Source organism: Rana temporaria, chromosome 6, assembly GCF_905171775.1.
Source record: "Rana temporaria chromosome 6, aRanTem1.1, whole genome shotgun sequence".
NCBI classification, from domain to species: Eukaryota; Metazoa; Chordata; class Amphibia; order Anura; family Ranidae; genus Rana; species Rana temporaria.
The window spans coordinates 104,051,790-104,077,535 of record NC_053494.1 but is presented as its reverse complement, the minus strand read 5'-3'; the positions used below and the strand labels follow the sequence as shown (position 1 = coordinate 104,077,535).

At 41.6% G+C, this 25,746-nt stretch overlaps 1 protein-coding gene across 1 annotated transcript in view; it reads right to left on the bottom strand.

Moving 5' to 3' along the window:
• Positions 1-3,120: 3,120 nt before the first annotated feature.
• Positions 3,121-25,746, bottom strand: part of PFKL (phosphofructokinase, liver type) — a 158,808-nt gene continuing 136,182 nt past the window's right edge. The window contains exons 19-22 of the mRNA XM_040357096.1: positions 18,690-18,801; positions 12,668-12,767; positions 5,108-5,213; positions 3,121-4,478 (exon numbers count right to left, since the gene is read on the bottom strand). Of these exons, the coding sequence (XP_040213030.1) occupies positions 4,331-4,478; positions 5,108-5,213; positions 12,668-12,767; positions 18,690-18,801 (466 nt within the window). The 3' untranslated portion in view covers positions 3,121-4,330. The remainder of the gene's footprint in view (positions 4,479-5,107; positions 5,214-12,667; positions 12,768-18,689; positions 18,802-25,746) is intronic.

Below are 25,746 nucleotides of genomic sequence, written 5' to 3'. Positions count from 1 at the left end.
ATTGGGGGGGAATTAGGTTTCCAACTTATTGATCCTGTTTAATGTTTTACATTTCTCTTGGATGTTATACAGTGTCCGTCTTCATTTCAGGCTGCAAAGCAACAAATTGTAATTATTTTACAGGGGGTGATTATTTTCTATACCCACTGTACATAACATGGGGTTTAAGACTTGTTGCCACGTATGAAAAGGACTGAATAAAGCTTTGTTTATGATCTCTGCAAGAATGCATTGTATGTACCACTGGCTATAAATATATATATAAAAAAAAACAGGAATGGTCTTAGAGATCATGGGATTTTATTGAGTTCATTACTCAACCATGTACACCATAGTAATAATCATGGAGGTCTGTATCTGAATCAGAGTACATGCATGTTCAAAATTATATATTACATACATAACCCTTTCATATACATTTTATTCATTTAATATTATACACAGTATCTTTTTTTTTACATTACACTGATAATAACATCAGCAAACTCAGGTGAACATGAAATACCATATTTTCAACAACTAGTCTATTTCTTTAATCATGCAATTTCTTCAAAAACTCACAAAGCATGTAACTTTACAAATTTGCTATTGAGTAATTTATGAATTGTGAATGTTGATCATGATGACATATGTGCAAGTTTGGGGACAGACATTGCTGGATTTCAAGCAGTCCTGTCATGCAACAGAAAGACCTTCCATTACTACTACCGTTCTTGGAAGCCCAAGGCTACAGTGACAAGCAAATATTTTTGCTGCTGAAAGGTTTCACAACTTGTCCTAACCTAAAGGCTGAAATGGAGTGTCAAGGTGATATACATAGATTCCCTTAAGAAAATCAAGATTTGTAATTGTGCCATAAGTTTAAATCAATTTATCTTCTGATATGGGCAAAGACCGCTAGTAGTAGTGCACAATGGATATTAAAAGCATGATTTGTGCCAGTAAACTAACTGTTCATTTTCTGATTAACCATGAACATTTACAACACACTACCATATAGGCAATGGCTTTCCCATCTTAAAGTGTGTTGGAGCACTACAACTTTCTAACACACAAGTTGGTATGACACTTGGTTCTTACATTAACTCTGCCAAGCCTGCACACTACTGCCCAATCCACACTGACTACAGGTACTGTAGAGTATGCAATCCTAATTGGCAAGACAATTACAAAAATGACTCCGCAATCCAGACAGAGTACACTTTTCATGGCAAAAAAAAACCTCTGTATTACACTGGGACTATGAATGTGAAGGAAAATCAAGAAGGGTACAAGAAAGAGGGTGAGAGTCCATGCCTTATTGCTATGGAAAAAATAATATTACGCAATACTAGGTTTAGTGTAAACTAGGGGTAGGAAAAATAAATATTACAAATTCGGCACCAGAATGATTTTTATATTACTTCAGAAGTTTAATTATAAATATCAATCTGATAGGGAAGTATAACACCTTTATAGGCATAATATTATATATATATATATATATATATATATATATATATATATATATATATATATATATATATATATATATATATATATATATATATATATTTATATTATCTCCCATAATTATTCAAAAATTTGAAAAAAATAAAAATAAATCACACAATATTTTCCAAATACTCACCACTTTTAAATAACCAGTCCTAGATATTTTGTCAGCAATATTTACTCTTTATTAATCTAAAATTTATGAAACCCTCTACAAAATACACCTTAAAAAGATAATGATAAAATATTTCAAATGCCTGATCTGTGTCTGTTGTACCATGTACATGTGTTAAAAGATATGTGTAAAATACCTGGTGACAGGTGAATACCACTCTTCCCTATAGGAAGATGATATATATCCATAGGGGGCGCCCACAGAAGTTCTCCAGTATTTGGGACAGGTGGCTGGAGGACGGGGAAACATGCACGGAATGAGTCTATGGAGGAGGAGGAGGGTGCGTGGAGGCAGGGTGGCATGGTTGAGTTTGTACATGTATTGTATTTTTGGAATAAAGGAGGTTTCTTCGTTTATGTATGATAGGGTTAATCCCCCCTGTGCACAGGGACTGGTGTGTAATGGTATGAGATCCTACACTGTAAAATGCATATCTGTAACTATGTATTAGGTATCGACTATTGTTGATCAAACGCCTAACATGTATGTGCCTTTTATTTACTACATCTCAATAAACTTGGTTTTGAAGTTAAAAAAAAAAATACCTGGTGACCCTACCAGTCCTCCTGCTTTCCTATTTAAAGGATAGGTTCAACTTAAAAAAAAAAAAAAAATGCAAATTTAGGTAAAAGCAGAACATTGCACTACAATGTCCAGTTCCTGCAGACTCTCAGCATAGATGTCTGCCCGTACCTTGTAAGGCAGACAGTTACCTGAGAGAACTTATGGACTACGGGGATGCTCACCAACACCCTCACAACTCATTGAAAACTACAAGTCATCAGCCGTTATAGACAGTACTTGGCATTCATTCACAGGAAACTGCGAATGAATAACGTGGCCATGTAGGCAACAGTATTAAGCAGGCACAAATATAATAAAATATTCTAACCACCAAAAAGTGTTACTTAAATGTGGCTCCACTGTTTGCAAAAAATAGCTCCAATTTAACAATCTTTTTAGAAAAAGTTTTTTTTTTTTTTTTAAAGTGGACTGTACTGATCTATGAAAACCTTCTGTGCTTCTATCACTTAGATACAACTAATCACAGTAGCCAATATCATATATGAATATCTCATAGGAGAGATGAATTGGACCTGTTGGTGGGGAAGACTTGGCAAAGGGGTACTTTTCATTTTTTTTTCCCCACTTTTGTTTATTTGCATGTACTTGTTTTATGTGAAATAAGCAGTGTTCAGCTCTCTTGTTTGAGGATAAGCACGTTTGTGGTGCAGCGTAAAGCAGATTAAAACAGACAGTCATGGGCCTGTTTATAGTGCAGCCTGTTAAAGGGACTTGCCAACACCCAATCCGCACTCTATGTCTGTATGCCTATGATGCCTTAGCATGCAGGATTGCATTTCTAGAACCCATGAAGTGCATTGATGCCTTGGGCAACCCAATGGAAGTGTCTCTCAGATAGTCTTAACCCAAGTATTTATTATACCAGCCCCCCCCCCCCCCCCCATCAACCAGGGCTGCCTTTAGGTTTCCTCAGGGGTGCCTTGGCAAAATTACAAAGAAATTACCCACAAGGCAGTGGGTGGATCAAGCCTGCATTTACACAAAGCCACAGGTTTTCATTGTGTAACATTACAACCTTCTAGCCGCTGACATCCTAACAACTAATGACGCCATCAGGCGCCTACAAAGCATCTTTGTTTGCCCCTTCTGTACCTCCCTCCATCAGTATTGGTGTCACATTAGCTAAGTAAGCAAGAGAAACTGGGGGAGAAGAGAAACATTGGAATCTTAGTCAGTACCAGTGTGCAAAGATGTATTTGCTTTGGAAGAATAAATCACCTCTAATGTTGGGTGTCCTATGTGTGTGGATGCTGTTGCGTTATGTAAACTTATTGGTTTAGCTTTTTTCAGAATGGGGTGTCCCAAGAGTGTGAACATTTTTAAAGGGTGCCTGGACTGAAAAAACGTTGAGAAACATTGTCTTATACTATACATCTTTAATTTTCGTGGTATAGCACAGTAAAACGACCTTCTTTCCTACTTTATAAGCCGATATAAAAAACATCAGAGATCATGTTAAATGGCAGGTTTCAATACTCTTACTGGGACCAAAGCAAAAGCAGCGCACAACTAAAAAATGTTGTGTTCTCTCTATACAGCCAAAAATAGTTTTCTTCAATTGTAAAATGTCCTTATGTGGTTTAAACACAAGTATTGTAGACTGAAATATGTTATAAAAAAGATGGGACAAATTAATATGGCATTATGGTGAGGGGTTATCTTTAACTACCCAACATGGCTAACGATTCCTCACACTGCACTAATGTGCATCAATTTATAGCTATTCCTTTTATTTCCAGTAAAATCAATCAATACCTTCCTAAACTAAAAATATCCAACCTCAAATTGTAGTTTTTTCAATATAAAATGTGTTTATTGGTCAAATGGTTGATCCATTTCACGAAATATTTGCACAAGTTTACAGAGATCTGAAGAAACTCTTAGCTAAAAGGCTTCCATTGTCTGCTAAGGAAACAATTTGTTATGTGTATGGATGAACTATATAGAACACTGCACACTGTCTTAATCATTTAATTATAGTAGTTCAATGTTTTAGAAACACTTGTGTTATTTTACGATGAATTTTTAAAATGTCTATATTTGCTTAGGTGAACAGAAAACCAAATCCCTGGTGCATTAAAAGCCCTTTTCTATGCTTAGAGTCCTCCGTGTAACATGCTCAATCTTTCCTGAAACATATTCTGTTAAGCTTATTTGGTAGTTGGCCAGCATCTTCAGCAGCAAGCGCAACTTCAGCCACCACTGTTCCTTTGGCATTCTGTGTCTGGAAGATAAAAATAAAGTGAACGTTACCCTGTACACGTTGATTAATTAAAAACAGAAACTTTACACGATTGTGTTCTAATATTTTTTTTTGTTAAACCTATATAGACACAAGCTTTCAATTTATTTCATATAGAAAGAAGTAAATATCCCTCCAAATTATTGGTTTTAAGGATCATCAGTAAAGGCTACAGATTACAAGAGATTGAAAACAACTGTATGCTTCAGCACTGCCATGCTCAGCCCCACTATGAGTGATTAGAGGAGGTGATTTCAAAAAAATTCAGGCACTTATGATGGTTACATTCAAAAGTGCAATTAATGACTTCCCTTATAATTGCACAACTGCAATAAATCATGTATTTATGTCTGCCAGTAGTTTAGTTTTAAAAAGATTAACTGACAATAATAGTAGCAAAACAAGAAATGTAGGTTTGGGGACCTCATTAAAAAGTCCTAATATTTCCTAAATATATCCTAAAAATATTTCTTTAAACTTTTCCAATTACAATTTTTGCTCTGCTTGGTCATTGTCCTAATGGTGAAAATGATATACTGTTTTATATATTAAATCACACTAGGTATTGGTGAAAAGAGAAGGAGAAATATTTTAAATCGATATATACTTACTCAAAGTCTGTAACTTTTTTTAGTTCGCATACAGATGTGAAGGCTACAACTTTCTTCTTGAGACCAATTACACAAGCAGAATCCGGGGAATTAGCAAATACTCGCCCTTGAAAAGATCAAATAAATTAAAATAGGGAGGAAGATAGGGAGATGTGTTGTGGCTGACAGTTTTACAAACTTATTATAAAAGACAGCTGCAGAGAATCTGGGCATGCCTTGGCACAACATGGAAGTGTGAATTTCTACTCTTAGCTATCAAGGACATGTGTTGTGAATAAAAGTGAAGCTGAAAAGATCAAGTAAACAAGGTGCGATTCATGCTTCATTTTATCAATGTTTGGGAGAATGTGGAGAGTTGGGGGAAATGGGATGAGCTGAGAGGTAGCAGACAAAGGTGAGGCATGTTCGAAGCATTGAAAAGTAAGTAGTTTGGATGGCCAATTGTTGGTGACATATGACCTCCTGTTAGGCTGGAAAAAAAATTACTTTTACCATGCACGAATTTAAACTTCATAATGCTAAATCTGTACCAACTTTTGTAATTGCAATTTTGTATTGTGACTGTTGACCTAACCTGTTACTTAACCACTTGCCGACCAGCCGCCTTCATTATACTGTGGCAAGGTGGCACGATCCCACAAATCGCTGTAGGTGTACGTCTGCTCGGGAACTTGCTTTTGTGGGCAGGCGCACGTGCACGCTCCCATTGGCCAGCAGGGGAGCCAATCAGCAGGTCCAGCGGCCAGAGTCCACCCGCAATCATTCCCCACAATGACAGAACGTTTACACAGGCAGACACCCAAGGCACATCTTCGTTCTGACAGGGGACATCACACAGATCCAGTCTTTCTGCTATGCAGGACGATGGATCTGTGTGTTACCAGTGAGCCCTTCCCCCATACAGTTAGAACACACAGTGAGGGGACACAGTTAGCCCCTTGATTGCCTGTTAAACCCTTCCCTGTCAGTGTCATTAGTACAATAACCGTGTATATTTTAGCACCGATTACTGTAATGTCACTGGTTCCCAAAAAATGTTTTAAACGTCAGTTAGGTGTCCGATCTGTCTGCCCTGCTAAAAAGCACATAGCGCCGCCATTACTAGTTAAAAAAAAAGAAAAAGCGCCATAAATCTATCCCCTATTTTGTAGACGCAATGACTTTTGCGCAAAACAATCAACATACGCTTATTGGGATTTTTTTTACCAAAAATATGTAGCAGAATACATACTGGCCTGAACTGATGAATACATTTGTTATTTTCATTTTTTTTTTTTATGTTTTATTGCAGAAAGTAAAAAAAAAATGTGTTTGATTTTTCTAAATTTTATCTTGTTTCTGTTTATAGCACAAAAAATAAAAAAATCGCAGAGGTGATCAAATACCACCAAAAGAAAGGTCTATTTGTGGAAAAAAAAAAAAAAAAAAACAGACATCAATTTTGTTTGGGTACATTGTCTGCAGGAAGAGGAGCAATGCAGTGCCGTATGGCATAACATGGCCTGTCAGGAAGTGGGTAAATCCTTCCAGGGCAGTGGTTAAATAAAGATTACTGAAGAAAACAGACATATGAGAGGCAACTCATAGCAAAATCAAAGACCGGTCTCAATTTCAAGGATGGCTGCAATATCAGCCCTAGCCTGAAAATAAGCCCTAGTCAAAGTCCTTGTAAAATCATGTAGGGGGGAAAAAACCAACGTTAGACCTACCGGTAACGGTATTTCTATGAACCTTCCAGGACGGCACCCGAGAGATGATGGCTCCTCCTGCAGGAAACACAATCACATGACAGTTTAAAAGGCCCCGCCCTTCCCCTTGCTCCTCAGTATGCAATAGAGTAATCCTGAACTGGTTCACAAGGGACGTAGTCCTTATAGGTACTTACCTTTTTTCCCCTCCACATAGGGTGGGAAGTAGGCCTGCCGTCCTGGAAGGTTCATAGAAATACCGTTACCGGTAGGTCTAACGTTGGTTTTCTCTTACCACCTTCCAGGACGGCACCCGAGAGGATAATAGAGTAATAAACACAGGCCTACCTTCAGGGTGGGACCACAGCTTGTAGTACCTTTCGACCAAAGGCTAAGTCTTGCTGTGACAACATTTCCACACGGTAGTGCTTCAGGAATGTATGATGGCTGGACCAGGTGGCCGCACTGCGGATTTGTTCCCAGGAGGCCCCTGCTTTCTCAGCCCAGGAAGTTGCTATGGCTCTGGTAGAGTGAGCCTTGATTTTTTTGGGAGCTGTTGCTCCAGTACATACATAGGCTTTGGATATTGCTTCTCTAATCCATCTTGAGACTGAGGCTTTTGATGCCTGCAGTCCCTTCCTGGGCCCAGCGTGTAGAACTAGCAGGTGGTTAGATCTTCTAAAACTTTTAGTTCTCTCTAGATAAATGAGAAGACACCTTCTCACGTCTAACAAATGAAATTTCTTTTCTTTTTCGTTCTTTGGTTCAGAACAAAAGGACGGCAATAGTATGTCTTGCGTCCTATGAAATAGGGATGCCACCTTCGGCAGGTACAGGGGGTCTGCTCTGAGGGTGATCCTATCTGGCTGTACCCTCAGGAAGGGTTCTTTCATGGATAGCGCCTGCAAATCCCCTACCCTCCTGGCCGAAGTAATGGCTAACAAAAAAGTCAACTTTAAGGTTAGAAACTTAAGGGGAACCTCTTCCAGAGGTTCGAATGGGTGTATAGATAACGCCTCTAACACCCTAGTTAAGTCCCAAGGCGGACAATTATATTTTTGGACTGGAGAAATTCTTTCTCTAGCTAACAAGAAACGTTTTATAAGGTCCTCTTTCGCCAATCTTTTATCCAGATAGACTGAAAGAGCCGTTATTTGGACCCGAAGGGTACTAACTTTTAATCCTAAATCTACCCCATCCTGGAGGAAGTCCAGGATAACCGGGATAGAAGTTGAAGCTACCTGTCTTTCCTTACGCCAGGAACAGAAGGTCTTCCATACCTTTTGGTAAATTTTTTGAGTTACTGGTTTTCTGCTCATGAGAAGGGTATCTATGACCCTCTCTGAGCAGCCTTTGCGTTCTAGAATCTGGCGCTCACTAACCAGGCTGCTAGCTGGAAGAATTCCGGCTTTGGATGGAGTACTGGGCCCTGCCTGAGGAGATCTGCCCTGTACGGGAGCTTCAGAGGCTCCACCATTGCCATGGCTCTTAGGTTTGCGAACCAAGTTCTTTTTGGCCACCATGGTGCTATCAGAAGAATCTGGCCTGGAGACCTGCTGAGTTTCTGAAGAACTCGCGGAATGAGCGCTACCGGCGGGAAGGCATAGGCCAGCCCGAAGCGCCAGGTCTGGGATAGCGCATCCAGACCTTCCGACTGTAGTTCCCAGGAAATCGAGAAATACCTTTCTACCTTCCTGTTTAGTCTGTTGGCAAACAAGTCTATTTCCGGTTCCCCGAAATACTGGACTAGGTGTTGAAACACCTCTGGGTTCAGTTCCCATTCCTCCTCCCTCAACTTGTGACGGCTGAGGAAGTCTGCTTCTATATTGCTCGTCCCCTTTATGTATATGGCTGAGATAGAGAGTACTCTTTCTTCTGCCCAGGTTAGTATTTTCCTGGAAAGTTCTAGTAGGGGACTGGACCTGGTCCCTCCCTGGTGACCTAGGTACGCTACTACTGTAGAGTTGTCTGAGCTTACTTGGACTTCTCTGCCTCTGATGTCTTCCTGGAAGGCTATTAAGGCTTCCCCCACTGCTCTGAGTTCTTTGTAATTGGATGACCTGCGAGCTAGTGAGCTGTCCCATTGTCCCTGCGCTTTTTTCCCTTCCAGGTGGGCGCCCCACCCCCAGGGACTGGCATCCGTGGTAACCTTCGCTGGGTTCCACTGAGCCCACGGTCGCCCTCCCCTCAGGTTTTGGGGAGATGTCCACCACTCCAGGGAGGACAGAACCTGGGGGGTGAGTAGTATATCCTGATCTAAGGACTCTTTCCTTTTGTCCCATGAGGACAGGAAGAAGAAGTGTAATGCCCTTGCATGAAGCTGAGCCCAAACCACCGCTGGGATGCTTGCTGACATCAGGCCTAGAACTCTCAGAACATTTCGTCTGGAGAGTTTGGGGTTCTTGATAAGGTTCCCGACTGCTGAAGCTAGTTTTAAAACTTTTTCTTCTGGTAAGAAGAGTCTCTGCTGCCTGGTATCCACTACGTATCCCAGGAAGGTCTTGACCTGTTCTGGGTTGAGGGAGGATTTTTCTATGTTGATTATCCACCCTAGGCTCTCTAGGAGTGCCATTGCTTTGTTGGCATCCAGCGTGACTTGGGCGGCTGATTTTCCTGAAATCAGTAAGTCGTCTAAATAAGGTATAAGGGATATGCCCTGAAGGTGCAGGTATGCCACCGCTTCTGCTAGGACTTTTGTAAAAATCCTTGGGCTGGAGGTTAGCCCGAATGGTAGTGCTCTGAACTGCCAGTGGAAGGTTTCTCCTTCCACCACGACCGCAAACCTCAGATATACCTGGTGATCCACGTGGATTGGCACGTGGAGATAGGCATCTCTGAGATCTAGGGTCACCAAGAAGGCCTCCTTCATGAGGTTCTTTCTTACCGAATAAATACTTTCCATAGCAAACTTTTTGTATTCTAGAAACTTGTTCAGGTTTCTCAAGTTTACTATTAGACGGTATTTCCCGGAGGGTTTCCGTACTACGAAAATATGGGAATAAAATCCCTGGTACTGCTGAGCTTTTGGTACTGGTACTACCACTAGTTGTTTGGCTAAGTCCTGTATGCCCTCCAAGAGGGCAGACCTTTTCAGGGTATCCCTGGGAAGGTGAGTAATGGTGATCATGGTGGGGGGTGTAGCCAGAAATTCTAGGCGATAGCCTTTTTGAATTATTTGGCAGATGTAATGACTGTTCGAAATTTTTTCCCATAGGGGAAGGAATTGAGATAGTCGACCCCCCACTCTGACTACGTCGTCACTTGGACGGTTTGTCGCTGGGTTTTGGAGGAGGGAAAAGGAGGTTGTTCTTCCTGTTCCCTTTGCCAAAGTTCCAACGCCTGAAAGGTTCCTTTTTGGCTTTTTGTCTACCCTGCCCCTGGGGGCCTCGAAAAGTTTTCTTGAAACCTTCTTTTTTGGGTTTAACTGGGAATTTTTTACCTTTTTCTGATGACCTAGCCAGGACATCATCCAGGTCTTTCCCAAACAACAGGGAACCTTGAAAGGGGATGCCACAGAGTTTTCCCTTGGATGTAGCATCTCCTTCCCAGGCCTTGATCCAAACTGCCCTCCTAGTAGAGTTAATGAGGGCTGCTGTCTTGGCTGCTGCCCTTGCAGATTCCGTAGCTGCATCTGCTAGGTAAGCAATCGCCTTCCTTACTACTGTAAGTGACTCAACTACCTCCTCCGCCTCCGAATTCTGGGCGAGGTGGTCGGTGAGTGTCTCTACCCAAACATCTGTATTCCTAGCTACACATGCTGCTGCTAAGGCTGGGCTTAGTGCTGCCGCATTGGCCTCCCAGGCTTTCCTAAGGAGAGACTCTGCTCGACGGTCCATCACATCCTTGATGTTACCTGTATCCTCAAAGGAGAGATCAGACAATTTAGTGACTTGTGACAAAGCCGCATCAAGTCTAGGAAGCTTAAAAAAGACTTCCTCATCTTCCTGGGAGAAGGGGAACCTTCTTTTCCAGGTTTTTTGTTTGATTATTCTCCTTTCAGGGTCTCTCCACTCCTGAAGGACTAACTCCTTGAGGGATTTGTGCAGGGGGAATACTTTAGATTGAGCGTCACTCAGGCCCCTATAAACTTTATCCTGTGCTGAGGTAGGTTTAGGGGTCTCAGGAATTTCCTCTGTGGCGTAGATAGCCTGGAGGAGACTCTCTAGATCTTCTACAGCAAAGAGGTGTTTTCTTGGACGTGTGTCCTCCTGAGACTGACTAATGGAGTCTCCATCTACCTCCCCTGAGCTGTGCCTAGACCTAGGTAGACTGGCTACCTCACTCTCTTCACCATCTGCTTCCCCCAAAGGGGGATTTTGTGAGGGTGTAAAGAAAACACTTGGGCCCTTAGAAAAGGGGGTCTCCTGAGAGGAAGTGCCTTCCTTAGGGGTAAGTTCCTCTGTTTCAGTCTGTGCCGACTGCCCGGCTGCCTCTCGAAAGGCTTTGACTGTTGCTAACATTTCTGTTTGCATGGATGAGAGAAAACTCTTCATCATGGCAGCAGCCTCCTTTCCCGCCAGTATATTAATACATTTGTAGCAGAAAGGTTTTGTGTAGGACTTGGGGAGCTTCTCTCTACAATTCCCACATTTTTTAGAGGAACTATGCCCTGTAGCGGAAGGAGACTGAGCTGAGGCCTCCTGGGGTCCGCTGGGGGTTTCTGAAAAGACATGAAATGTACATTTAAATTGTCTTTCCCCAAGACTGCTGGCTGTACTGGGGAGGGGAGGAAGTAGACGAGAAGGGACCAGATCCTGCTCCGGTCGTTCCCTAAAAGTTTGGGAACTCTCACCACTTCCCCCCTCCCTTTCCAGGGGGATTGGTACTTACCGCCCCCCGACCTGGATCTGCCAGCGGTCGTGTCGGTCTTTCCGTCCTCTTCCATGAGGAGGGTGACTCGGTCCTGGCTGTCGGTACTCCTGTACTGGTCACCGCAAGCCGACCCGTCCACCACCCACGCTGTCTCCTCGCTCCACTGGGAACTTCCGGGTTACGCCGTCCAGAACCGCCCACTTCCTGTGATGCAGTTCCTGTCTCAGAATGAGGCCTGGAGCGCGGCGTTTTTACGTCTGGAGACCCGGGAAAACGGCGATTCGAATGGTGGTGGATTCGATAGCACGCAGTGATGGCTCACCTCCCCGCAGCTCAGAGCACTGGTGCTTCCATAGGGCGACCTGTGAGTTTGGACCGAAGTCTACAGGTAAGTTCAGCCCTCCCCGGCCTCCCTTAAACCTGTCTCACAGGGGTACCTTCGACCCTCCCCGGTCTCTAGGTTTCCATAAACAAAACAAACGTGTCGCTGTGTTGGAGAAACACAATCAATACTGAGGAGCAAGGGGAAGGGCGGGGCCTTTTAAACTGTCATGTGATTGTGTTTCCTGCAGGAGGAGCCATCATCTCTCGGGTGCCGTCCTGGAAGGTGGTAAGAGAAAAGGGACTTGACAAGACTTGGAGTAGGGGGAAAGGCTAGTAAATATGTAAATTACCAGCCCATTCCTAGGGCTGTTGCAACGCATTGGCACTTCTGGGAATTGCCCAGGGGCCCTAGCAGTTTCCTGCCAAGAGTTTTCCTCGCTTTGGTCGGATCTTTTCTTACACTTCCGTTATCTGTCTCCATCCAGCTGTCTGAATTGCTCTCCCTCCCTGCCTCACTCTATACCAAGTTCACTATATGGACCACTTATGTATTTATACATGTTAATCACCACTATTACATGTACTACTACTGCATTTCTTTTTCTTTGGAAAAAATATAATTATTGAAATAGAAAAAGAATATGGGTCACAATATCTGGGGGTTATAAGCATGGCAACTTTCTGGTAAAAAAAAAAAAATTCATAGTGACTGATTTGATTCTGGAGTTCTCCTTACCCCTGCGATAAGACTCTCTCAGTTTTTCAGAAATCCATAGTACAGCCTTGACTCCTAGTTTTGTTCCATAATTGCGATCAAAAGGGGTTGGGGAACCACCCTAGGCAATACAAGGTAAACAGCACTATTAACATTACATCCTTACAAATATTTTTACTTCCAGTATCATTATAATCCATAAATCAAAGCATGGCAAAAAGAAAATTACAGTTGTCCCAAGCCATTTAACTAAACACCTAAAAGAATACAAGATTAAAAATTGGACTTTTGATTTTTTCCAAAAATATATTTTCCTGAAGTACACCGGGGAACACAAAAGGAAGTATTCTGTAACATTCGATTATGTGGCTGCCCTCAGGAGATTGGGAAACAAATCTGAAGGGACAATCCAGTATAGCCCTCCAACTGCAAGCAATAGTAGGAGTGGATCATAAGAACAGAAGGGAGGAACCCATGTGCCTTAAAGTGGATGTAAACCCACTGTCATCCTTTCTAAACTGATGCCATAGTGCTGATCTATAAGGATATAGATGTATCCTGCATGTATCCTTACCTGTCAAATGTCTCCCCCTCTGTCTGTTATAAGGAACTGAAAAACTGCAGATTCTGTGGGTGGGTCTGTAGCTTGGTGGGTGGAGTTGTGATGTCAGTAGACTCCCCGCCCTCCTCTACACTCCCCTTGTCAACATGCATTTTATTTTGTGAATTACTTGCACTGAATTATGCTATGATCACCAACATCCAGTCAAAATCCAGAAAAGTAACCACATGACTGCAGAAAAGGAGTGAGGTTGGGAATTAAAAAATAATGCCCGTCTCCAGGCTAGTGCATGAGAGACCTCTGTGGTTCGGTTTCAATTTCTTAGAAGTTAAATGACGAATAGGACAACATATTATACTGAAACAAATTTGCACTTATTGTGATATGTTGAATTTTAAAACAACATGCAACATATAACTTGTTTTTGTCTTTTTGCTTAGTAATGTATTAATGATACTCCTGAGTAACAGCCAAGAGCTTAGTTGAACTTTAATAAAAGCGGTTGTAAACCCCCTAAAAAAAAAAAAAACCTGCAAGACAAAGGCCTAATGAGCTAGTATGACAAGCATACTAGCTCATTATGAATTTGTTACCTTAGATCGAATTCCCCAAAGCCGTCCTAGTCTCCCCCGTCGGAAGGTTACTTCCGGGTATCGCCGCTCTGGCGCTGTGATTGGCCGGAGCGGCGAAGACGTCACTCCGCGCATGCGCCGGAGCTGTCAAAGCCATTCACAAAAACCGGCATTCTCAGTGCGCCTGCACCATTGTCTTACGGCGAGCATCAGTTCCATTCTTTTTGGCAAATATCTACCTAAACTGTGTAGGTTTAGGAGATATTGCAAACACCTACAGGTAAGCCTTAATCTATGCTTACCTGTAGGTAAAACAACCACTTTAACTTAAAAAGAAAAAAAAAAATACAATGAAAAGCATTTTAAATATGAAAGGCATAGATCAGGCTGAACTGATCCCACAGAGCTATCAGAGCATCTAGTGTGAAGGCTAGAGTATCCCTGAAACTGCAAGCTAGGATGTCCATGTCCAGCGTCTTCTACCTCTGACAGTTTTTGAAACATCTCTGGGTGGAGACCATTCTCCAGTAGGGATGAGCCGAACACCCCCCCGTTCGGTTCGCACCAGAACCTTTGAACGGACCGACTGTTCGCACGAACATTTAGAACCCCATTGACATCTATGGGACTCGAACGTTCGAATTCAAAAGTGCTCATTTTAAAGTCTAATATTAAAAGTTATTGTCGTAAAACGTCTTTGAGAACTCGGGTCTTGCCCCAGGGAACATGTATCAATGGAAAACAAGTTTTAAAAACGGTAGTTTTTTCTGGAGCAGTGATTTTAATGATGCTTAAAGTGAACAAAATAAATAAAATTAAAAATTCCTTTAAATATCGTACCTGCTGGGTGTCTATAGTATGCCTGTGAAGTGGCACGTGTTTAGAACTGTCCCTGCACAAAATGAGATTACTATAAGAAAAAAGTCATTTAAAACTGCTTGCGGCTTTAATGTAATGTCTGGTCCCTGCAATATGGATGAAAATCATTGAGAAAAATAGCACAGACACAGACAGTACACACACCACGTAGCTTTAGGACACGGGCAGTACACACACCATGTAGCTTTAGGTGCACACTGCAGAGGACACAGGCAGTACACACCATGTAGCTTTAGGTGCACACTGCAGAGGACACAGGCAGTACACCATGTGAGAATACTGCAGCTAGCACAATCACCTGCCTGCTAGTAAATTAGGAAGTGCAGATCTAGCTAAACTATACAGTGTATAAATATATATACAAAACCTGGGATGCATACATATATCCTCTACACACTATGGGGCAGATCCACAAAAGAATTACGCCGGCGTATCTCTTGATACGCCGCGTAATTTCAAATTTTGCGCGTCGTATCTTTGTTTTGTATCTACAAAACAAGATACGACGGCATCTCGGATGGATCCGACAGGCGTACGTCTTAGTACGCCGTCGGATCTAAGATGCAATTTTTAGGTGGTGTTTCTGTCGAATTCCACGTCGAGTATGCAAATTAGCTAGTTACGGCGATCCACGAATGTACGTCCGGCCGGCGCATTTTTTTACGTCGTTTGCGTTCGGCTTTTTCCGGCATATAGTTAAAGCTGCTATATGGTGGCGTACTCAATGTTAAGTATGGCCGTCGTTCCCGCGTCCAATTTAGAATTTTTTACGTTGTTTGCGCAAGTCGTTCGCGAATACGGATTTGCGTAGAATGACGTCACCGTCGTGAGCATTGGCTTGTTCCGGGTTAATTTCGAGCATGTGCACTGGGATACCCCCACGGACGGCGCATGCGCAGTTAAAAAAAAACGTTGTTTACATCATTACATAAAACACGCCCCCATCACAGAGATTTGAATGGCGCGCCATTATGCCGCCAAAGATACACTACGCCGCCCTTACGGCGCAAATTCTTTGAGGATTCGGGAAAAAAAAGTTTCGGCAGCGTAGTGTATCTTAGATACGCTGCGCCCGGCGGATTATTGCGCGAAGATATGTGGATCTGCCCCAGTAACTTTAACTGACTAGCCTGCCTGCTCTATCTACCTACTAAAAATGACACTCTCTCTGTCTTCTCTCTTTTAACCACTGCAACACACTACACAAGGCCGACCTGCAGGCGGCCTTTTATAGTTTGGGGCGTGTACTAAACCCCCTGAGCCATAATTGGCCAAAGCCACCCAATTATGGATCTCCATTTTTTGCAAGCTGTGATTGGCCAAGCATGCGGGTCATAGTGCATGCTTGGCAAATCATCAGCCAGCAATGCACTGTGATGCTGCAGTGAATTATGGACCGTGAAACGAAACTCGAATTTGGCGCAAACGGCCCAAAACGTTCGTAATTAGACCAACGATCGAACATACAATGTTCAAGTCGAACATGAGTTTGACTCGAATACGAAGCTCATCCCTTATCTCCAGAGTCTGGACATTGATGACTGAGGAAATGCACCTGCCAGTTTTCTACACCTGGGATGTGAACAATGGATAGGGCTGAAACATAGCGCTCTGCTCAAACCAGAACCAGATTTGCTTTTTTTCAAGCTGCAAGACTTCTGTTTTCTCCTTAATTACAGGTGTAATCTAACCACAGTGACATTGTTCAACTTAAACCTGGTCAAATGATGTCCACTGTTTGAAGAGACAACAAATCACCCTGTGCTCCAGAATACAAGCTTCCTCCCATCAATAAAACCATTGGGAAGGATTTTCCCGACTCCAGTGCTGGACTTAAGAGCCACGATTCTAGGGCAGGCTCATGTGCAGGTCCACAGGCTGCACCCTCTTGTTCAACACTGTCAAAATGTTGAGTTGCGAGGTTCTGGAGTAAAATTGGGCATTTGTAACTGCCTTGAAGGAGCCACCATTAAGCCCAAGACTCTCTTGCAAAAGCGTAGGGTTTGTTGGCTCCTGGACTGCAGTGCCTTAAAAACACAAGAGCAGAGAAATTTGAGTTTGTTCAAGGGGGAGAAAAAAAAAAAAAAAACTTGGAACTGGGCTGTATCCAAGGACAAAATGACTGCAAAAAACAGATTCCCTGCCACTGACAAAACGGGGGCACTACCCCATTGTGAGGAGGGACTTGGAGGAAATTGGGGTTCTAGGACTTATGGAGGAACTAGGTTCCAGGCTGTGTCTTGGAAGCCTGAGAGAAGGAAAAGGAACCTTTCTTAGCCTCTGCAGTAGTTTCCCCGAAGGAGTTTTTTCTTCTGGGGTAAAAAGGGAACCATTAGCCATAGCAGGTTGCAATGTGGGATATGCAATGAGGACTGAGACATTAGAAAGGGTTCTAGCCTTTTATTTACCAGGTCTTTAAACATGGGACTGTCCTCAACAGGGACAGTTCGAGCACTGTCAAGACAAGAAATGGACTGCACTGCTTAACGTATAGTCCACTTTTTAGTAACCTCTCCTTCACAGAGTATGGCTGGGCAAAACATAATTGAGGACACAAAAGTACACACCAGGCCCCCCACAGTAAAGGGCAAAAGCCCTGACTTACTCAGTGCTGGTATTAAGACCTACAGCCCCTACAATTGGGACACTCTAGGGGAGGTTTGACAGGATCCAGGGGACATGCCTCATCCAGCTAAACTTTACCCTCTCCAAGAAGTCTTCAAGGATAGAGGTCCACCAGACTCCACCCTGGACTTTTTAAATCACTCTGCAGCTAACTCACACATTACACCAAGAATATTTAGGAGAGTGCCTAACAGAGTCCAGTGCCCAGTTGGCATATTACAGTCATAATACAGCTGTAAAATCAGCCCGTGTGGCTCTGTAGCAACGGAAGAATCTTGCTTGAAGTAAAAAAGGTCTTAGGAGCAGAGAACAGAGAGGTCTCCTAGAACACTAGAAAATAACATGAAATGCTAGGAGAGAGGGGTTATAGTGATTTATCCATACATATTTTGCTAGTGTACTCTAGTGAAGGCAGCAACATAACTAAATGTACTAGAATACTTAAAATTATGTCTGTTAATGGACAATTAGGAAAAAAGCCATTTGTGTTAGCCAAGAATAAGATTACTGTTATTAGGTTTTATACAGAAAATATTTCAGATTTTTGTTGTAAAAAGTAATATCATTAAGTGGTAAATGCTTTAGGTCAGGTTTACATCTACGTGCACCCATTGTTTGATGAATTTTTAATATCCATTGCAGCTTGGTAAAACATGTTTTCATTATCCAATACCGTGCATTTTTTAATGCATTAATATGAGTTGGTTGGCAATGCCATAGATTTCATTAGGCTTCACGGTGCATGAAAATGCACAGAAAACAAACTTGCTTCATTTTTTTAAAATGCAGTGCATACATTTGAAGTGACCCATAGAATATAACTGATCTGTGAAAACATTTCATAGTGGTCAATGTGAACAAAATACACTGATTTGTAGCATTTCAAAGGATCAGTAAATGTAGTATTTCAAGACCCCTGTACACTGAAGCGCTTCTAAAACACCGGTCTTTTTTGCGGAACTTTAAAGGCACTTTTCGGGGCGCTAGTGGGGCAGTTTTCCAAAATAAAAAAAACACCAGTTTTTGCTGCAATTTCAGAGCACTTTTATGGTGCCTCGGAAGCGCTGCCCATTAATTTCAATGGGCAGGGGCGTTTTTTGGAGTGCTTTTTACAGCGCTCCAAACCCGCCCCAAAGATGCTGGGTGGGCCCGAGTGTGAAAGGACTCATGCGAATGAATATGAGGCAACTTTCAGGTGCCATTTCTAGTGCTGAAATGCCTCAGTGTGAAAGGGTTCTTACTGTAGCTTGCACTTTCCTAAAGCAGCAAATTAAATTGTGTCCATGCATAAAAATGTATCCAAAACATGCATTTTCTACCTGTATTATACATGCCATCAAATGTTCTGTAGCATGCATCCATAAAGAAATCTTTGAAACCACCAGCTTTTTTTATTTAAACATACCTGCTGTAGGTGCCCAAGCACATTGGTTCGACAGTCAAAAATACCCTTTCCTTCGGATGAATAGAGATTATGCAGAAATTCTGTGGTGTAGTAGTCGTGACATTTTTCATTCCTAAAAAAGAAACAATGTTTTACTTTTGTAATACACATTTATCCTTCCGCTGTCATTTTTATGTTAGTTTAAGAATATATAAAAAAAAAAAAACGCTGAGATTTAAAAAAGGTCACCTAAGGTATCTTCAAACTTCCCTGTAATAATATATGCTGTATGAAGACAGTAATTGTTCAATATTACTTATTTATGTCTATATAAAATAAATATGTAATGGACAGACAAGACAGAAAAAAAAACCCACAAAAAAAACCCACACATGCCTTATACAATTTAACTCTCAATGCAAATGTGGTAGTGGGATTGTGTTTATGCAGGGCTTTTTTTCAGGGGGAACTTGGGGGAACTCAGTTCCACCACCTCTGGCTCTGACCCTTTGTTGCCTGCTCACCACAATCACTTGTAAACACAGAAGTCTGGTTTCTGTGTTTACAAGTGACAGCTCTGCACTCTGTGTGTAACCCCCCTGAACTCTACACTCTGTATGTAATGCAATCCTGGTATTTAATGCCCCTTTAAGATCCTTTTACTGTTTGTGAAATTTGAATGGGGTCGTGGTTGAGTTCCTGCACCTATTTTTTGAGAGAAAAAGCTCTGTGTTTATGCATAGAAATATATAAGACAGTACTGTAAAAACTGTTCACCAAGGCAAATGGAAAATTTACAGATTAGACTGGAAAATGATAATAGTATCTACAATAGAGTGAAACACAAATTGATGGAAATATAATGAAAAAATTGTTATTTCAATACCTTGAGCAAAACAAAACAATAAAATGGAAATACCAAATAAATATCAACTAATAGAAAAAGTGCAAGTTTAATGTGCATGATAGCAATGATACAAGTCGGGGGGGGGGGGGGGGCGAATTGGGTTATTTATCCAACACTGTTGCGTTTAAAATAACTTGAACACATTACCCAAACTTAAAGGTATTTTATTTAAAGGGGTGTAATTTTTTTTTTTAATGGCTTTTAAGATAAATGTACTGTATATTATATTGAAAATGTTCTGAGTTTAATTTTCCCTTATTAAAAACATTGAAAACCAAGGCACTGTACACACAGGCTTTGAAAAGTTGTCTGCAAGCAAATCTTACAGAAAAGTTCTATACACATCAAGTCTATTTTTATATGCTCCGCTTATACAAATCAAAATACAAGCTGCACCACCGTTCCAAATGATAATAAAACAAGCAAACAATCTAAAACACACACACACACCCCTTGTGTTTGCTGCTGCAAAAAATTGAAAAACACATAAGACTTTTTAGATAGCTAGACTTCACATCTCAAACCCTCATCACAATAGTGCACACATATGGCACATTTGCTGGGAATGTCAACAAATTCTCAAGTGACCACTTTGCTATCATCCCTACTCTTGGTCTGCCCATAATAGCGCACACTTGCAAATGTCTTCTAAAAAAGCAGCTGTCCCAAGTTAAAGATGTACATTCTTTCTAGAAATGCAATACCCTTTATTGGATGAACACACAAGTGTGGTTTATAAAAACAGGGAGTGTCAAGACAAATGTGAAAATAAGAGTGTTTAGGCATTACTTGGATCCAATAAAGAAGTCCGATACCCTTAGATAAGGTTATACATTTAAGTAGAACCTAAGACAGGCCACAGATGGAATGCATTTTCCAACCAGACAAATATTTCACTAAACAAACTAAGGGAAGACGGTCATACATAATATTAAGTACACCAAACAATTGGTTATTTCTATTATTTTTTAAATCAGATATTTTTTTATTAAAAACAAACACAAAAAGACACAACATTTTCTTCTTTTCCTTTACAGATAACACTTCTAGCAGTATTAATAGGGGCACAGAGGCAGAAATACAGGATAACTGAACATTCCCACATAACATATGTTCCCAGAATAATACCTGGAAAAACACTTTCAGCAGTAAATGTACAACAGCTTGAGTATCCAACAGTGGGTCTAATACCCGAGTCCCTTAAATGGCCCCAACAAGTTACATGGTTATTAGTATTCACTGTAAAAATCTATTTCTTTAAGTCCATTTACCAGCACAAGAAGTCAGGGAATATTTTTAGACTGGCATAAAAATGGTAGGTCCTCCTCTGACCAACATAGCTCAATTATGTAATAAAGCTGTATTAAGAACAGTATTAAATGCATGAGAGTGAGACCTGTATCGCTCCCCGGACTCCTTAAAAAAAAAAACAAAAAAAAAAAACCTTGTTTTTGGTGGAGTACAAACATTCAATTTTTCTCTCTTCCATTGAGTGACAGAGGAAATGGATACAATAAGTGGGCAACACAAAACAAACAAAAAAAATCACTAACAGCCACCCCCCCCCCCCCAAAAATGTTTACAGGGCACAGCGAAGACAATGGGCACAGTGGCGACAAGCAAAGGGCACAGTGGCGACAAGCAAAGGGCACAGTGGCTGCGTTTGATGGCATGGCACAGTGGTGACAATTGATGGGCCCAGTGAGGCTGCGTTTGATGGCATGGCACAGTGGTGGCAATTGATGGGCCCAGTGAGGCTGCAATTGATGGGCCCAGTGAGGCTGCAATTGATGGGCCCAGTGAGGCTGCAATTGATGGGCCCAGTGAGGCTGCATATGTTTTTTTTTTTTTTCGTTTGCGCCCCCCCCCACCAAAAATTTTGAGCACCAGCCGCCACTGTATCTGGGGATTACAAATAATAGAATCAGTCTCCATAAAAAATAAAAACAGGGAGAACCCCCTAGGAGTGCGAGAGACCACCCTGCGCTGGCAACTATCTTTTTGCCTCGTCCGGCCAGTGGGAGGCATCTCCATTGTAAGGCAGTGGCCTAGAACTTCTCGTTTCACATCACCTGCCCCAACTGGCTGGCAGCCCTGCAGCCAACCTTGCAACCGGGACTTATGGCTTTCTTTTAAAAATATGACTTTCTTCTTGCCACTCTTCCATAAAGGCCAGATTTGTGGAGTGCATGACTACAAGTTGTGCTGTGGACAGATTCTCCCACCTGAGCTGTGGATCTCTTCAGCGCCTCCAGAGTTACCATGGGCCTCTTGGCTGCTTCTCTGATGAATGCTCTCCTTGCCCAGCCTGTCAGTTTAGATGGACGGCCATGTCTTGGTAGCTTTGCAGTTGTGCCATACTCTTCCCATTTTTGGATGATGGATTGTTCAAAGCTTGGGATATTTTTTAAAAACCTAACCCTGCTTTAAACTTCTCCATAACTTTATCCCTGACCTGTCTGGTGTGTTCCTCTGCCTTCATGATTCTGTTTGTTCACTAAAGGTTCTCAAAGAAACTTCTGAGGGCTTCACAGAACAGCTGTATTTATACTGAGATTAAATTACACACAGGTGGACTCTATTTAGTAATCAGGCGACTGTTGAAGGCAATTGGTTCTACTAGATTTTAGTTAGGCATCTCAGAGTTAAGGGGGCCGAACGTAAATGCACGCCACACTTTTTAGATTTGTAAAAAAAAAAAAAAAAAAAAAAAAAAAAAATTGAAAAAAACATTTATCATTTTCCCTCCACTTGACAGTTATGTGCCACTTTGTGTTGGTCGATCACATAAAAGCCCAATAAAATATACATTTTTGGTTGTAACATGACAAAATGTGAAAAAATTCAAATGATATAAATAATTTTTCAAGGCACTGTAGGTTAAAGCTTTTTGATTATTATGATGGGTTGCATGTACAAGGTTATTTTTTTGTTCACTTTAGGCCCCTTTCACACGGGGCAGATCAGTAATGATCCGCCCCGTGAACCTCCGCTTGCTCAGCGGGGATCGCTCCGTTGATCCCCACTGTCCGTGTTCACCTGATCCGCCAGACAGATGGAAAAGTAGGTTTTTCCTCCGTCACACTTTGGCGGATCGGAGCGGGTCGGATGTCAGCGGGCATGTCACCGCTGACATCCGCGGCTCCATAGAGGAGCACGGAGCGCCTGTTCAGGTCCGCCTAAAAAACTGGCAGGCGGACCTGAACGGGCGCCCGTGTGAAAGAGCCCCTAGAGGAAAATTTTCTGTTTGGGGGTTTCACTGCAGTTCATATGTTTGTACTGATGTTTTTTCTTATTTACTACAGTTATTTATTTAATTTGAGCACCAACAATTTAAATAGATAGTAGCCAATTAACCTACCAACGTGTCTTTGGAGTTACATAGTTACATAGTTAGTCAGGTTGAAAAAAAGACACAACCACAAAAAATAAAAATAAACAAACAAAATAAAAAACACAGTACAATCCCATACACCCAACTCCATACCCACAGTTGATCCAGAGGAGTGTGGAAGGAAACCAGAGTATCTGGAGAAAACTCATGCAAACTCTACTTAAACCGATGACCCTAGTGCTGCAAGGCAGAAGTCATAACCACCAAGGCACTAGCAGCATCTCCAGTAAACTGAAGATAAATGTCATTATTAAAAGTGAAATAGTTGTGTGTTAAAATTAATTTAATGAGCTGTGCAACATCCTCAACACTGTATTTGTGTTTTTAAAAAGGATGATAATCACATTCTACTTCTATAGTCACTTGAAGTGCTTTTGGTGGCAATTTCTGCATGTTCTGGAGCGTGTTCAGAAAAGCTGTTGTAAAATAGCAGTATTTCTGAATAATTCTGAATGACTTTAGCACATTTTCCTCAAGACCTGATATTTGTTCAGTGAGTTTATATTCATACTTGTTCTGATGGGTCTACCTGTATTTCCTGAGTTTTTTTTTTTTTTGCAAAATACAGACTTTCCCAGTATCAGGATTATCTTGAATTGTACGGGTAAACTCTGAATACAGGGTTGGTAGTATTTTAATGAGATGTTATTAAAATTATGGGTAAAATCATAATCCAGTTTAAATTATAAAATATAATTTACAAGCTGCCTCAATTGTTTGTGTCCATCACAATGGTCACCCTATTCATCTGCTGGCTTAATGGTGATGGCCTCATTACTGCCCAACTTCTTTATATCCTTTTACTTGTGATGAACACAAATAAATACATACTGTACAAGAGGTCATAGCTAAGGTCTTCAATAAGAACTGAAACAATTCTTTAATTTGGAGGTTACAGCAGCAGACTGTAGCTCCTCAGGGTCAAGCTAAATCAAATATTAGAGCGTCTCAGAATCAAGTCTCAAGGACTAATGGCTCATCTGAAAGGGCAGAGAAAGCAACCAATCCTGACAGAGCTTAAGAGCATAGAGTAGACACTAGAGGCGGAAGGAAACAGTATTCCAAGCAGCAGATTGTCGGCACCATCCCTAGGCATGCTGCACGCAGCCTCAGAGCTGAGAAAAAAAAAATTGCAGTCTGCAGATATCAGCACCATCAGTAGGCGCGCTGCAAGAAGCCTCAGAATAAATAGTAAAGTGTAAGCTGGGGGAACCTGTTACAGAAGGGACTGATCTGCTGAGAATTTAACAAACTTACAGTTGTATGGACCAAGTTGCAGATTTTACACATAGGTTACAATTGGTGAGATCATTCACATAACCAACATCTCCCATTAAAAATTATCTCTACCAACAGCGATCTTTCCCATAATGCTAAAAATATTTGTTTGACAAGTAATTGACTGATCATTTAGGACCTTTGAAGGGGTTGCAATATGAGATAAAAACCTGGAGCTGCCATTTATAACCACATTCCACAGTAAAAATGTAGTCTCCTGGCTTTTTCCTGCTTCAATACTGTGTATCACCGATTTGAATCAAATATGCGGATCATGAAGTTAGGACTCCTAGTCTCAAACTTGTTTGGTTTCCGACTCCAAGAACCAATGTTTCAGAATTACAGGCAATTACAATACACTCAGTTTCCAGGTGCACCACTTTATCTTAAAAGTGGAAATTCATTCCTTAACACTTCAGAACTGACTTTACACACGTGTGCTAAACTAGATTGTGACACTCCGGCTCAGTTCACATTAGGTGCGCTGTGCGACCTCGGATGTGATTCGACCCGCACTGCAGTGCAAATCACATTCGGTTCGCATAAGGCTGGGTTCACACTGGAGAACGCAGTGACTTAGAGCAGGAGTCCGGTGCGTCAACATTCACCAGTTCAGGTCCGATTTCAGCCTGAATTTGTGGCTGAATTCAGACCTGAAACGGACCAAAAGACGCACAGAGCTCCTGTGTAATTGGCACTGGAGCCTTTGTGGGGATGTGTGAACCGGCTCGCAGTGGATTTGCACTGCTCCTGTATCGCATCTATGTGAACCGAGCCTCCAATTTCCAGTCTAAGGTATTTTATAAGTGATAGCCCCTTGGATGCACTCTTTTAGCTGGTGCAAAACTCTGAACCAGCCAAACATACATTTTACCCATTGTCTCTGACTATTATAACTCTCTAGCCTTAATAAACACTCACGAGGAGGTTGAAGTGGTGTGCCTTGCAGCTTGAATTTCATTGCCATGTACAAAAGTGATGCAAAGGCTAAGTAGGGTAAAACAGAAAGCTTTCTAGACAGCAGATGTCTCAGAAAACATGCAACAGTTTTGCAAATTTAAGATGCTTTGTAAATAAAATATAATCTATCTTGGGTACAAAGCATGAGATTTTGTGTATGAGAGATCAATTCAACGACTAAAACATGAGTCTGAAAATGGCGAAATCTTCATTGCTTCCGGACGTCACAGTGGGAGGAACCTTGCCTGTAAAAGTAAAACAGCAGCTTTTAAGCCGTTGGACTACTTTTACCAGATTCAGAATTGCTCGCTGAAAAAAATCATCTCTCAGTCATCGCTAAAGCAATGTGTAAGTAAAAAGTGTAGCGCTCAGAATGTGCAAGGTAAGTCAGCCTAGCAGGACCTTAAAGGAGGCTGAATAATCAAAACAATATGATGTGAAAAAAAAATCTGTCTCATAGTAAAGAGCACAACCTATACATATCACACAGTGATTATATGCAAAGGACCTCATGCAATATAGAGTCGCAAGAAAGTCAC